This window comes from Colius striatus, chromosome 9, assembly GCF_028858725.1.
Source record: "Colius striatus isolate bColStr4 chromosome 9, bColStr4.1.hap1, whole genome shotgun sequence".
NCBI lineage: Eukaryota > Metazoa > Chordata > Aves > Coliiformes > Coliidae > Colius > Colius striatus.
The window spans coordinates 17266634-17279790 of NC_084767.1; the positions used below are offsets into that span (position 1 = coordinate 17266634).

At 50.0% G+C, this 13157-nt stretch overlaps 1 protein-coding gene across 6 annotated transcripts in view; it reads right to left on the reverse strand.

The window, feature by feature from the left end:
• Positions 1-281: 281 nt before the first annotated feature.
• JADE2 (jade family PHD finger 2) overlaps positions 282-13157 on the reverse strand; it is an 85934-nt gene continuing 73058 nt past the window's right edge. For 5 of the 6 annotated variants that reach the window (XM_062002953.1, XM_062002951.1, XM_062002952.1 and 2 more), the window contains 3 exons: positions 12079-12196; positions 7235-7363; positions 282-4818 (listed from right to left, as the gene is read on the reverse strand). In XM_062002953.1, the coding sequence (XP_061858937.1) occupies positions 3962-4818; positions 7235-7363; positions 12079-12196 (1104 nt within the window). In that variant the 3' untranslated portion in view covers positions 282-3961. The remainder of the gene's footprint in view (positions 4819-7234; positions 7364-12078; positions 12197-13157) is intronic. The other variant, XM_062002954.1, reaches the window with a different exon arrangement.

Genomic DNA, 13157 nt, shown 5'->3' on the forward strand with positions numbered 1-13157 from the left:
TGCTCTGTCACCCTCACAGTGAAGAAATCATTCCTTGTATTTCTTTGGAACAGCCTATGTTCCAGCTTGTACCCGTTCACTCGGATCTGGCACCAGGAACACGAAGGAAGTGCAATGGACATTTGGAAACTGTCTGTTGACAGGCACACAGTGGTTGCAGCAGCAGGGCCAAACTAGCTCCACACACCCACGCAGACACCTGCATCCCCTGGGATGCTCCGACGTGCTCCCCAGGCCAGTTTGCTCCGTGTGACCTTGCTGACTACACCAAGACAGAGGCACACAGAAAACACCGCTTTATTGACTGCATTTGCCAACACATTGAGGAATGCAAAGGGATTTTCCATAAGCAATGGGCCATGGTCCCAATGTGTATTAAAGCATACACTGTATCTAAACAGGATGAAAATAATGGCAGACAGGGCTATTCCAAGGCAACACAAATAGCATGCATAATACAGTCTCACACAGAACGAGTTTGATAACATTATATTGCTTTAAGGATTAACTAACATGGAAAATGTACAAAAAGGAGAAATAGGTTTTTGCATTAATGAAAAATACATTTTTTCTCTACAAAGGAATTTCTAATACAAGAAAATAAATATTGCAACATAAGCCAAAAATAATTTAAAATTGCTCTTTTCAATATATTTTCAATATTTCTCTTTTATATTAACAAATGGCACATCACGTTCTTTGAAACAAAGAAAACAGAAGGGTTTCTCCTCCTGCGACATTCATATCATTTCCTGTAACTGATGTGAAGTGGGTCTGGTTTGTGAGTGGAATGGGGCCATGTCCTTAAAGAACAACCAAACCTTGTGGCCTGCCCTGCTCCTGCATCCTCGGGGAGAGCTCTGCGCGACAGCAGGCACCCAAACCCCATAACGTTGGTGCAAGTGGGAAAAAAAAACCCCAAAATAAACCCAGGGGTGTAGGAAAAGCGGGTGTGGGGCATTGGAGCTGTCCTCAGGAGCCATCAGGGCTGCAGTTGGTGTCAGGGCTGTGCTCCATTATCAGGGCACACTGCTATTTGCATCCTCAACGGCTGCTGCTTCTCCAACGAAACCGGGGCTCTTACAGTGCAAAAGGCAATTCCTGCAGTTTATACATCTTAAAAGACAACATTTCTCTACTAAAATAAACCCATTTTTATCTTTTTTCTTCTTTCTTTCTAGTCATTTCAAAATACAGTAACATCAAAAATATTCTCCTTGTGCGTTTTCTCCCTGGAACGTGGGGCTGCCCCGCTCCCAGACAGGGTGGACACTGGGATGGCTGCAGCCCTCCTGCCATGGTCCTGCCCTGACTCAGCCCCTTTTCTCCTCTCTGTTCCCCACCACCCCTTTCTTCTCCTTGGGTTTGACGTGCCTCACCAGCCCCTTTTAGCTCTCCCCACCTAGCTGCTGTCTCTCTTATGGCAACATACGATGCCTGACAAAGTCTTGGGAGTGTTTCCAACTGGTTTATTGCCTGGTGCTGGTGGCGCCAGGTTGGTTGTTCTTTAAAGTCTCCCCCTTTTTGCTTTCCTGTACTGAGAAGACAAGTAGTGCAGAAGCTGATGAATGGAGCTGTGTACAGTGAAATTTGTGGACTGCTTTTTTTAACCATAATTGAGTGAAGCACACGGAAGCAAGATTCATTAAAAGGCAGCATATTGATTATTGTTATGACTCTTATACTAGGATACTGTAGCTAAAGCTAGCAAGCCTGATAAGATAAACTAAGTCCTATTTACTGTATTTAACATTATCTGAACATACTGAGCCTTAATTAATGAGCAGATTTTCATTTCCAACCTCAACGGATTATGCTAATTTATAACGAAGGTGGCGCTCATTTTGTTGATTTTTCTGGTTTTGTGTTTTTTGTTGGTGTTTTTTTCGTGTTCTTTCTTCCCTGCTAATAACTCGTGTAACAGTTTTCCCTTCGGAGGAAGATTCCTCCCCAGGCACGGTCAGTCTCAGCCGGGTTAGCACTGGCCTCAGCCAGGGCTGGTGCAGGCGCTCGGCATCCCCGAAGCCTCACGGCTGCTTGCCATGCCTGGGATGAGCCAGGCCGTCATCGCTTACCTCTGCTGCAATCTTATCACTAATCAGGACTTTGGAAGGCTGAGAAAGATGATCTACTCGAAAAAGTCAATTGAAAGAGTCTCAAGAGTTTCAAAAGAAAGCTCACAGTGAAATGAGCAAAAAGCATCGGAAACCAAAATGCCAGGATGCAGTCTGGGAGCAGCAGCATCCCTCGGAGCAAGCTTGGAACCTAACGCCGCAGCAGTGTGTTATGAGCGTGTCTTTAGTCCTTTGTTGCTAAATAACTTCCAATTTGTACTGTGGTGGGGTTTTTTTTCCCATAATGACAAGGTTCTGGTTTCTGGCTGTGCTGCTTGACTGTCAAAATACTCTTTGGCATCCACAAAATTATTTGACTGATTGGTTTGACAATTGCAAGGTTATTTTGTTTAGTGACGGGTTTGACCGGTTGCAGAAGTGTCCCAGGTTTGGTTTGGTTTGGTTTGTGGTTTTTTTTTTTTAGGTTTTTTTTTTAAAACATTTTTTATTTTTAAAAAACAACAACAACAAAAGTTTCAGTGAATTCCTTTTTTTTTTTTTTTGTTTTTAAAGTTTTTTTGTTCCCTGAGCTCACACTGGGGTCACTCCAATAAAACACGTAGCGTGACTCAACTGTGACCTTTGAAGCCAAAACCGAAGTAATGGTGCAATTAAGTGCAAACATGGAAATTCGCCTGACTTGTAGGTAACATGGGCTTTTAAACAACGTTTAAGGCTTATTGGGGACATTTTATGCATTAAATTATTGTAATATTTATAATGTCAGCTTCTGTGAATCACCCTCCCACAACGAGTCAACAGCTTGTAACCAGGATTTAAGGAATCAAATCAAATAAAAATAATTAAAAAAAAAAAAAACAGAAAGAAAATAAAAGGATGGGGAGGAATAAATTCACCATTTCCACTGTAGCGTTTGGTAGGGAAACAGAGCGGCGAGGGCGAGCGCGCCCATCTCCCCCCGGTGACGGGGCGTTTGGCCTCGGGGCCAAGCGCTTTGCTGTGCAAAGGGGATCGATTGCCAACGGCGGGACCACAGCGGGCAGCCGGCGGAGAGCAGCACGGGCACAACGACCTCCTTCAGCCTCCCGGCTCAAACCAACCCCAACTCCCCACCGTGTTTTTAAGGGATGCTCTTCTCCTCCATCCTGCCCCGTACCTCCATTTTCCAGCTCATCAACTCACCTGAGTAAACCAGTTTTCCTACCGACCTCCACGGGGCCGGTCTACGGGGCAGGGGTGGGGAGAAACCTTGCATCCTGATCCCTGGGCGGATTCCCACCAGATGCAAAGGCAAGGGGAAAAATAATGACCGAGGGTTTTTATTTCCCTAAAACTAGAAATGTTAACATTGCTCTCCTCTCTTCCACCCCAAGCGCTTTCCCCCAACAAGCTTTTTGTGCTTTAGTCATTATTTATTTTAGTATCACTTATTTTGCTTCCTCGTGCATGTGCACACCGGTGGGGATTTCCCCTCCTGCTACCGTACCCTCCGCTCTCTCCCTGCTCCGGGGGCAACCATCCCGGGCAGAACTCTGCCCCTCGTTAAATAATGCCCATTAATTGAACTGCCATCCCTGCAGACAGCATGGGTACTGGCACACTCCGCCCTCTCGGCACCCTCGGCATCGTTCCTGCCGGGTGTCGGCTCGCGTTCCCGGGAAGTGGGGTCTGGCAGGGAGACAGGGAGGGACCACTGCTCTCACGGTCATCGATGTCGGTGAAGCTGAAGCTGTATCTCAGGCGTACAGAGAAGAGAAAGACAACAGTGCCGAATTTCCAACTATATACAGATATTAAAAATCCCCCTCGCTTGGTACCAGGCAGAAGTTGGACATGGCAGTTGTAACTGGGTTGAGGCTTCATTGAGCTGGCGCGGTTGGGAGGAGTTAGGACGCCAGGATGCTCATCCTGACGATGTCCTCGCCGGCTGCATCCAGCTGGCCCCGCTGCGCCCTGCTGCCGCGGGACTCCCCGTCTGAGTCGCTCATCTCTGCGTCGGAGAAGTAGCCGTCCGTCTCGGTGTCGAAACGACGCAAGGGAGTTCCGCTGGTGCTGTCAAGCTTGGGGGGCTGCGACCTCCGAGGCCCTCGGCTCTCCTTTGGTAATTTGAACCGCACGACGGTTTTGGGGCTACCTAGGGAGTCAGGCACTTTGGCCGCGGGGCTGGGCTCTGGCTGAGCACACCGCGGCGTCTCCTCCTCCTCCTCCTCACCAACGCAGCCCCTCGCCCCAGCTGGGGGCTGAGACTCACTAGCTTTTGGGAGAGAGCCCTTCCTGGCCGCCCTCTTCACCTCACCCGTTCCTTTGCGGTCAGTGGGAAGCTTCACTGACCCTTTCTCCGACTTGCTGGCTCTGGAATCGGGAGCAAAGGGCTTAGTGGCATCATCCGACAAGTCGCTGGCGTCGTTAGTCCACTGCTCCGAGCTCTCTGGGTGGCTCCCATCCACAGCGGGGTGGCTGCTCCTCGGCAGCTTTTTCTTAGTGTTCGTTCTCGTTTTGCTTTTCACTTTCTTTGTGGCCTCGCTCTGCCTGAACGGGGACCTGAGGGAATGGTCCATCATGAAGCTCAGCAAGGTCTCCTCGTCCTGGAGGAGCTCCTCGGAGAGGCCAGGGGTGCTGTCCTCATGGTGGGCGTTGTTGAGGGACCACTCGCTCATCGCCATGTTCTCAGCGGTGATCTGGACTGACTGTGCCAACCAGCTGTTGAAGAAGGTCCCATCGATGGGGAAGGAGGTTGACAAGCCTGGAAGAAACAAGAGAGGAAGATTGCCTCAGAAGCTAGTAACAGCCATGCTGCCCTTGGACACCACTACCGACTTCACTGAAACTGCCCACACCGGAGAAACATTCAACAGGTCAACCATAACACAACACATCAGGACACAGAAGAGAGTTTCCTCCAGAACTAATGCTGAGTCTGGGATTCACCAAGGTCACAGCACAGCAGCTCAAGTGGTCACCTACATCCAACACTCCACAAACCTCAAATCTAAACTGAGCGTCTTTCTGCAGTGAGGACGGCCCAGCACGGGTGGAAAATACCTTCCCATGCAAAGGTGGCAGATAAACAATCCAGGTATAAGCCTAAAAATGCGGTGATTGCTACCAGAGCGGGACCTCTGCCCAGGCGAGGGATGACAGGTTCCTCAGGGAGATGCCACTGGGAATCTGTCTCCATTTGGATGGAGGAAAAATTATGTTTGATTTTCCTTTTGAAACAAACAGTCTAGCAATAGAAGGAGGAAGGAACAGTGTCAACAGGCAGGGTGTCTCTGTCGGCCTCGACAGCAGCTCTGCCATCATCCTCGCTATGAGTTGCGATCTGGGACGTGCCTCAACCTCCTGTGCAATGACAGGGCTGCGCCAGGGTGGCACTGGGGACGTCAGTCAGGTTGGCTCTCCCTTCAGAGGTCAGACTGTCAAGGTGGTGTTCCTGTGCCTCCTGGCAGGTCACCACAGTCTGTTTGGAGAAGACCGGCCTCTACCCTGGCACCAGCCCACTGCAGGGAGGATAAGGAGGAGCAGGGATGAGCTGCGAGACCTGTGGCTATTCAGCCTGCAGAAGAGTAGGTTGAGGTGGGACCTTACCAATGGTTGTAAATACCTAAAGGGAAGGTGTTAAGAGGATGGGGACAGTCTTTTTTCTGTGGTGGCTAGTTACAGGACAAGGAGTAATGGAAAAAAGCTGGAACACAAAAAGTTCCCCTTGAACACGAGGGAAAACTTCTTTGCTGTTGAGGTGAGGGAGCCCTGGCACAGGCTGCCCAGCAAGGTGTAGAGTGTCCTCCTCTGGAAGTTTCCAAACTCACCTGGACATGTTCCTACGTGACTTGATCGAGTCACTTTATCGATTGTTTTAGCAGGGGATTGGACTAGATTATCTCTGGAGGTCCCTTCCAACCCCCACCATTCAGGGATTGTGTGAGCTTAGGGCATTGCATGGTACCCACGCACCACACAGCCCAGGGTCTGGCCAGTAAGGGTGCTGCCAAACTTGCTTTCCTCCAGCCCTTGTCCAATGACTGTATCCAAGTGATGCTTCAAGCCCTTAACAAAACCCAGGAGGTTACAGATCCTAGTGAAGCTTTGAGGTGGCTGCTTGGTGTCCCAGGCTTGCAGCAGTGCAGCTTTTCTTGGAGACGGCACAGCCTTCCATCGTTTGATGGAATGTGCCCCAGAAAATCCAAATCACTACAGCAGGGGAACAGAGGATGAGCGCAAAAGCCCCATTTCCAAAGCTGGTCCTGCCTAAAAGCCAACAGCTCTAGATGAACAGAAAGCGTCAGGGTGAGCAAGGGGCAAAGCAGAGCAAGGCAGGGTGACCCTGACCTCCATTCCTCCCACAGAAACTCTCTGTACTCCCAGGAGGGTTTTAAAGAACCCTCAGACTGTTCAAGAGCCCCATGGAATCAGTGCAGTCCCTGTGCATCCCACCCTACATGCTGTCAGTGATGACAGTACTGGAGGAAATGGAACAAAACCCCAATTCTGTGCAAAAATTATACACAGGGGTCAAGGATCTTGTCAAAAAAGACCTTTTTGTTCTGTTTCTTCACTTCCTCCCCCAGCAGTGTCTGCTGCTGAGCGGCAGTAGGCTGTAGCTGATGGGGAAGAGCTGGAGGCGGGTGAAGCATCTGCAGAGCCAGCCTCTATCTCCCCAGACCTCAGGCACATTTGAGAGACCAGCAGCACTTTGTGCCTCCCTCTTGGATGCTCCCAGACTGTCAGCACAACCAGCGCTGGGCAGTACATGCCACGGAAATGCACAGCCCATGAGCTGTATTCGGCACCAGTGCACAGCAGAGAGGACAGGAGGAGATGAGCCCTGCTGTAGGGTGGGTAAGTCTGATTTTATCAGCAGAAAGTGAAATCAGGCCTCAGCGGCACATCACAGGTTTCGTAACACATTCTCCCAAACTGGGTGCAAGCCCTGGGGTGGGCAGTGTGGGATTTTACACCCCCTGCCCTGCTGGGGACTGTGCCTCTGGACATGGTCTCTCCCATAGGACCTCAGTAGTTCAGGCAGACGGAAAAGGCTCCCACAGCCTCTACTGTGTATGTGCAGGAGGGATCAGGGGCTGGGACTCTTAACCCCGCTCCCTGACACAGGGAGACTCCAGTAGCACGGGTCAACTCTGCACCCATAAAATCAGACTTACCCAGTTGTCCCAATACAGTTTCGTTGACTGATTTCCTTTTCTCTTTCTTCTCGGGACTATTTTTTCTACCATCTCTTCCTTTCCTTCTCGGGTCACTTTTCTTACCCTTTGTCTTCTTCCCAGTTTGTTCTGGCATTTTTTAGAAAAAAAGGAAAACTCCATGTGAGACGAGGCATCAGGGATGCTGCAACGAGCAAGTTCCTCAGAGGCACAGCCCTGTCCTGGAGACCTGCACCAGACCTGCAACAGCGGCCACTTTTTGGTTGAATTTATGCTGAGGTCTCTCTACATTAAAAAAAAATCTGAATCCTGTAGACAATGTAATAAAAAAAGAGGTTTGGGGCTTGGCCATGAACTTGGCGTGGCCACAAGAACGGTCCCACTGAACTCACTGGAGACTGCAACCACTGACGCGCCCTTGTGGAGTGGGGCTTTGGGGTGAGGACGTGTGGGAGGAGCAGAAGGGAGGAACCACAAATGCTGCTCAGATACCTTCCAGGAGACATAGGGACCTTCAAACCCAGCTGGGTATCACCCATCACCAACAAGAGCATCTCCAGGAGGGATTCAGTTGCCAAACCACTTTGGCAGCCGTGGTACAAGCAGTGTTTTAGCCTTTGATGTTGATCTGACCTTTTGGCAATAGGAACTGCTCACCCTCAGACTGTTGGGGGGGGGTGAAAAAAACCCCAAAGGTGTAAAACTTAAGCAGTGTATTGAGCATAAGGAAATGGGAGCAGGAGAGATGCCCAGCATTGCCAATGGAAAGCCACAGATGTAACTTTTAGCTATGCAGACATTCAGCTAAAAATCAATATTGCCTAAATGGCTTTGAACTTCTACTGGATTTATTCCTCTTGGTTAAACAGGACAAATACCCCTACGAAAGTACAACTTGTATTGCCAAGTAAAATACTTCAACAGCTTTTACCTTCTCCTTTAGGTCAAGAAGTCCATGCTAAAACTTCAACTATTTTTTCGGAAGGTGAAGGATATCGCCCTTAAACCAAAATGTGGGTGGCTTATGGAAACGAGAGCCTGGCCCACAGGCTGGACCTGCAGCAGCCTCAGCAGAGAGGCCCTGGACCAGATGGGTCAGAGTGAATAACCTCTGCTCTGCCCTTGCTGCAGCAGTGGAAATGTACTGGGTGAGCAGGGGAGGGAATTCACATTGCACCTGCCCGAGTCTGGGTTAATGGGATTTACAGTCCTGGCGTTGCCGAGCCAGGAACTCCTCCTGCCCGAAGGACTCACTGACAGAAAGAAGAGCAAGAGCAGAACTGCTATTTGCTGCCTTCCTGCCAAATAACTGGAGAGATGGCAGATGCATTTTTCACTTCGCTTACAAAATCAAAATCTAACTTTGTTTAGACAGCACAATGGGGCTAAAGAGAAACCCGAGCAGTACTTCTTGAAGAGAAACCTGTCAAAATAGTAGCTGTGTTTCAAAGCCAGACAGTGTTTACTTTCCACACCAAGCAAGAAAAATACAGGAGAGAGATGGTTTCACTTTACACAGGTAGTTCTCACTAATTTTATTAAACATCTCCTGCTTAAATGTTCTTTTGTCAGTGGGAAAAACGAACCCATCCAGTTTTGACTTCTATGTGGGACTCATTCCAAAAAAACCTTTGTGCCAAGACTGTCTTTGGAATAACCCCAACAGATTTTGGTCGATGACTACCATAACGGCAGCTGAAAACTGGCCTCATCCAAGCAAAATAATGGAGACTTCTTCCCTTCTCTGAGAAGCCCCAGGCATGCAGGGCAGCCTGATCAGGAGTTGTGTGGAGGGGATGCTTCAGGAATCGTCCCCCCACTGTCAAACCAGTCAGTGCTTTGTACAGCAGTGAGTTACCCACAGCTCTGGTCCCAACAAAGTATCCTTAGCTCCAAGTATTGTCAACTGGCATGGAGGAGGCTTAGCAAAGGCATGGGTGTAGGGAGCCCTTGGCAGCATCGGGGTCTCTAATGGTGTGTGTTTGGGATGGGATGAGGATGGAGCAGTTGGGAGGTGAAACAGAAAGTAAGCACAGAACCATTTTCTGTGGCTTTACGATGTGCTGCCATACATGGGCAGGGCTGCCAAACTGCTGCAGGAAGGGCAGCTGGAGGCTGAGCCCTTCTCTCATCTCCCTTACCCTGTCCACACCTCTGTGCTGTGCTGCTGCCAGCCCCAGTGGTGCTCCTGCCCTCGGGCAGGGCCTGGACATCACCATCAGAACCACGTGCTGCACGGGGAGGGTACGTACCGAGGCTGTGCTCTCACCTGCACTAGGAACCCAGTGAAGGGTTTGGAGAACAGGTCTGATGAGGACTGGCTGATGGAACTGGGTGTGTTTAGTCTGGAGAAAAAGGAGGCTGAGGGAAGACCCCATCACCCTCTGCAGCTGCCTGACAGGAGGTGGGCATTGGTTTCGTCTTCCAAACAATGAGGAAAAGAGGAAATGGCCTCAAGTTGCACCAGGGGAGGTTTAGATTGGACATTAGGAATAATGTTTTCACCTAGAGGGTTGTTAAGCATTGGCACAGACTGCCCAGGGAGATGGTGCAGTCCCCATCCCTAGAGATATTCAAAAGACGCAAAGATGAGGTGCTGAGGGACACGGTGTAGTTTAGTGATGGGCCTGGCAGCGTGAGGTGAGTGGTTGAAATCAATGATCTTAAAGGTCTTTTCCAACCATAATGATTCTATGATTCTCTGACTGTCACTGTTAACAAGGCCATCCTCTCTTCCCACATTTGGGACTGCAACTTATGTCCTAAATCAGGAGAGCCTATGCACTGATGCTGAAAGGCACTGGAGTCCCTAATGGCCCCCTGGCATGGGAAGGACCCAGATGCCCAAACCACCTGGAGATCCCAGGAACAAATTCCCACAGCAACCTGTGGGAGATGGGTCCCAGAGGCCACGGTCTCTGCACAGTCTCAATGAAAAAGCCCATCCCATGAGAGATGAGCAGCTCAGCTTGATTGGTTCACAGTGGGAAATGAACTGGCAAATGCCAAACATTTGGGGCAGGAGAGGAGAGCATTTGCTCTGAAATATCTGAAGCAATCCCACAGCCTGCACAGCAACTGCCACTTGTCACCCTCTCACTCTGAGTTTGCTTCTGATCACTCATCAAACATGGTAATGGCAGTCATGCCTTTCCCTGAGTTCACAGGGAAGATTTTCAGGAAGGGGGAGAATTGCACAGTACTGGTAGTGCAGACAGTCCCAAAATGTGAGCAGCAGAGCCCTGACACAGCTCTCTCTCACTGGCTGGCATCCACATCCTGCCTGGGAGGGCTCACGTCAGCCCTCCCCCATCCCATCACGGCACTGGAGTGGTTCAGACACGCACTGCAGGTCGGACTCCTCAAGGCAATTCGAGGAATGCTGGTCCCCATACATCCTGTTTGTACACTCAAAAAGCCTTCCTGGCAAACTACCCTGTGCCTGTCTCCTTCTTAGAGCTGTGAACGCTAAACCAGGTTCACCCAGCTGAACTGAAAAGCATCACAAGGTCCCCTGTGATTCCCCTAAACTCACAGAGCCCTGCAGCAACAGCGCATGGCATCTGCCTTCAGGATCTGAGTTGGCTGCTCTTGTCTTTTAGCCATCCCTTGTTCCCATGCCAACCTCCTGCCTCGCTGCCACGGCATCGCTGCTGGGAACACGGCCCGGCACAAATTCCCTGGGTGCCAGGGAACGGCTCTTGGGACGCACAACGCAGGGGCTCGGTCAGAAGGAACTGCCAGGAACTTTGTGTGTGCCAAGGGTGGTGACCCATATTGCTGGTTCAGTGAGGACATATGGAGCAACACACAATGCCACTGACCTGTGTCACAGGGAGTGACATCTCCCCAGAACACACCTCAGGGTCCTGTCTAGGCCAGCCCCACATTGCTGCCTGGCTGTAGCCACTCAGAGGAATCAGCCCAGGCTCTGAATCACAAACATCTCAATGTACACATTCTTCAGGCTCCAAAACTTCAGTCAAAGGAGACTTTTGTCAAGGAAAGCTCAGACCAGACAGTTCCTGAAGAAACCCCGACCATGTGATGGCTTGAAACACAACTCCAAAGCCACAAACACAACAACTGTCAGATGACCCTGCCAAAGCACCAGATGCTGCTGCTGGAAAAACTGTTCTGCAGCCATGGGGTTTGGTCTGCCCTGCTACTGAAGGGAAGGAGGAGGGAGCAGGAGCTGTGAGGCAAAAGGGAAAAAACAAAAAGGACAGAAGGAAACCAACTTTATTTCAGTTCCTTAATAAAAGTTGCCAGAGGCTTTGCATGCAGTAGTGTGATGTTCTCTGCCAACAGGTATATGGAGCAGAGAATTGCAGCTGACCAGAGCTAAGGGAGATGGTCTCTGGGAGCAACAGACATCTCACCAGCAGCTTAACCTTCAACTCTTGACAGAGCCAAAGGCATCTGCAGAGTCCAAAGCAAAGGCTGCTGATCTGTGCCAGGAAGCCAGCCATGGATCAGCCCCAACGTCAGCAGCCCCACGCCCAGGGTTTGCCATCTCCTCCCAAACAGCTCCATCTCCAACAAAGCAGCCAGAACACTGCCTGAGCACCATCACCTAACCAAACACTTGGTCGCTCTGACAGGAAGAGTAGGATCTGTGAAAACAAGGAGCTTTGACAGTCCAGTCACCCAGGTTATGGCTTGTGTGTTTGTGAACAAAACTGAGAAGGGCAAAGAGTCAACAGATGAATTGTGCTTAAGTAACGGCAAGGGAAGAGGCAGCTCTAGTTTGGTTGGGGGCTGGGGCTTGGGCACCAGTCTTTGGCTTCAGAGGACAACAGGGATGGCATCTGTGAGAACAAGCTCTGGTAAGCGGTACTGACCTGGGTAAAGGTCTTTCTCAATAAGCTTCATCTGGAGATGGAAGATCTGCTCCTGGAGTTTACAAATGGTGTGTTTCATTTTCTCCCGTCTTGTCACCATGTAACAGAGATTTCTAACCTAAAGAAACACAATAAACAGTGTCTGGTTTAGGCAGAGTCAAAGCAAGTCCCCTCGGGCTGTGTCACTGCTTCTGCTGCCCAGGGACATCCCTGTTCCCCAGGATTTGGTTCTCTTCATCCCACCATCATCCACTCTGCTCCATAAATCCTACCAGGGCCCTCTGAATGCACCAGGACCAGACATGAGTATGCCTAGTAAAAAATGTGTAATATATATGGGGAAAAAAACCCATTTAGTGAACGATTTAAAGCCTAAATGCCTCTGTTCTGGCTCTAACAGCCATAGGGGAAGCTGCTCCTCCACCACAAGCACTGGGCACACAAGAGCTGTTAAGAGTCATTTATCTCCAGAGACACAGCTTTGCTTACCCCAACAGCACTGAGTCTTCCTGCAAAGCCCTGTGGGTGCCCAGGGCAACCTCCCCAAAGCAAAGCAGCCACCTTGGAAACCACACGGCTCCAGCAGCCTCTTCTCCAGCATGAGGGACGACTTGGCCATGAGCTGGGACCATCCTGCCCACGGGTATGGGGCACCCCAGCAACAATGCCCTTCACACACAGGGCCATGGAGGATGCTGCATGTAGGGGAGTCTCTCCCTGTCCTGTCTTCTTCTGAACATACTAAGCAAATCCATCTTTCAATTCTCCCATGAAAGACCTGAATTCAGAAGCAGGGTTTGCCCCTCGACATCAGTGCTTTTGAGGGCACAAATTCAGCCGGAATCCCACAGCACGCAGGGAGTCAGATGGGGCCAAGCATGCTGCTAAAGCTCCAAGTAGTCAGGATTAACTTTCAGCACTTGTCACAGCACATCCTGACTCTGCTCTTGACACACATCACTGCACAAAGTGACCAAGATCCATGAAATGATTTTTTGATCTTACCCAGCTACAGTAATGGTGCGGACACACGGACTGGTTTATTCTCCCTTTAACTACACATGCCTAACAAAGAAGTT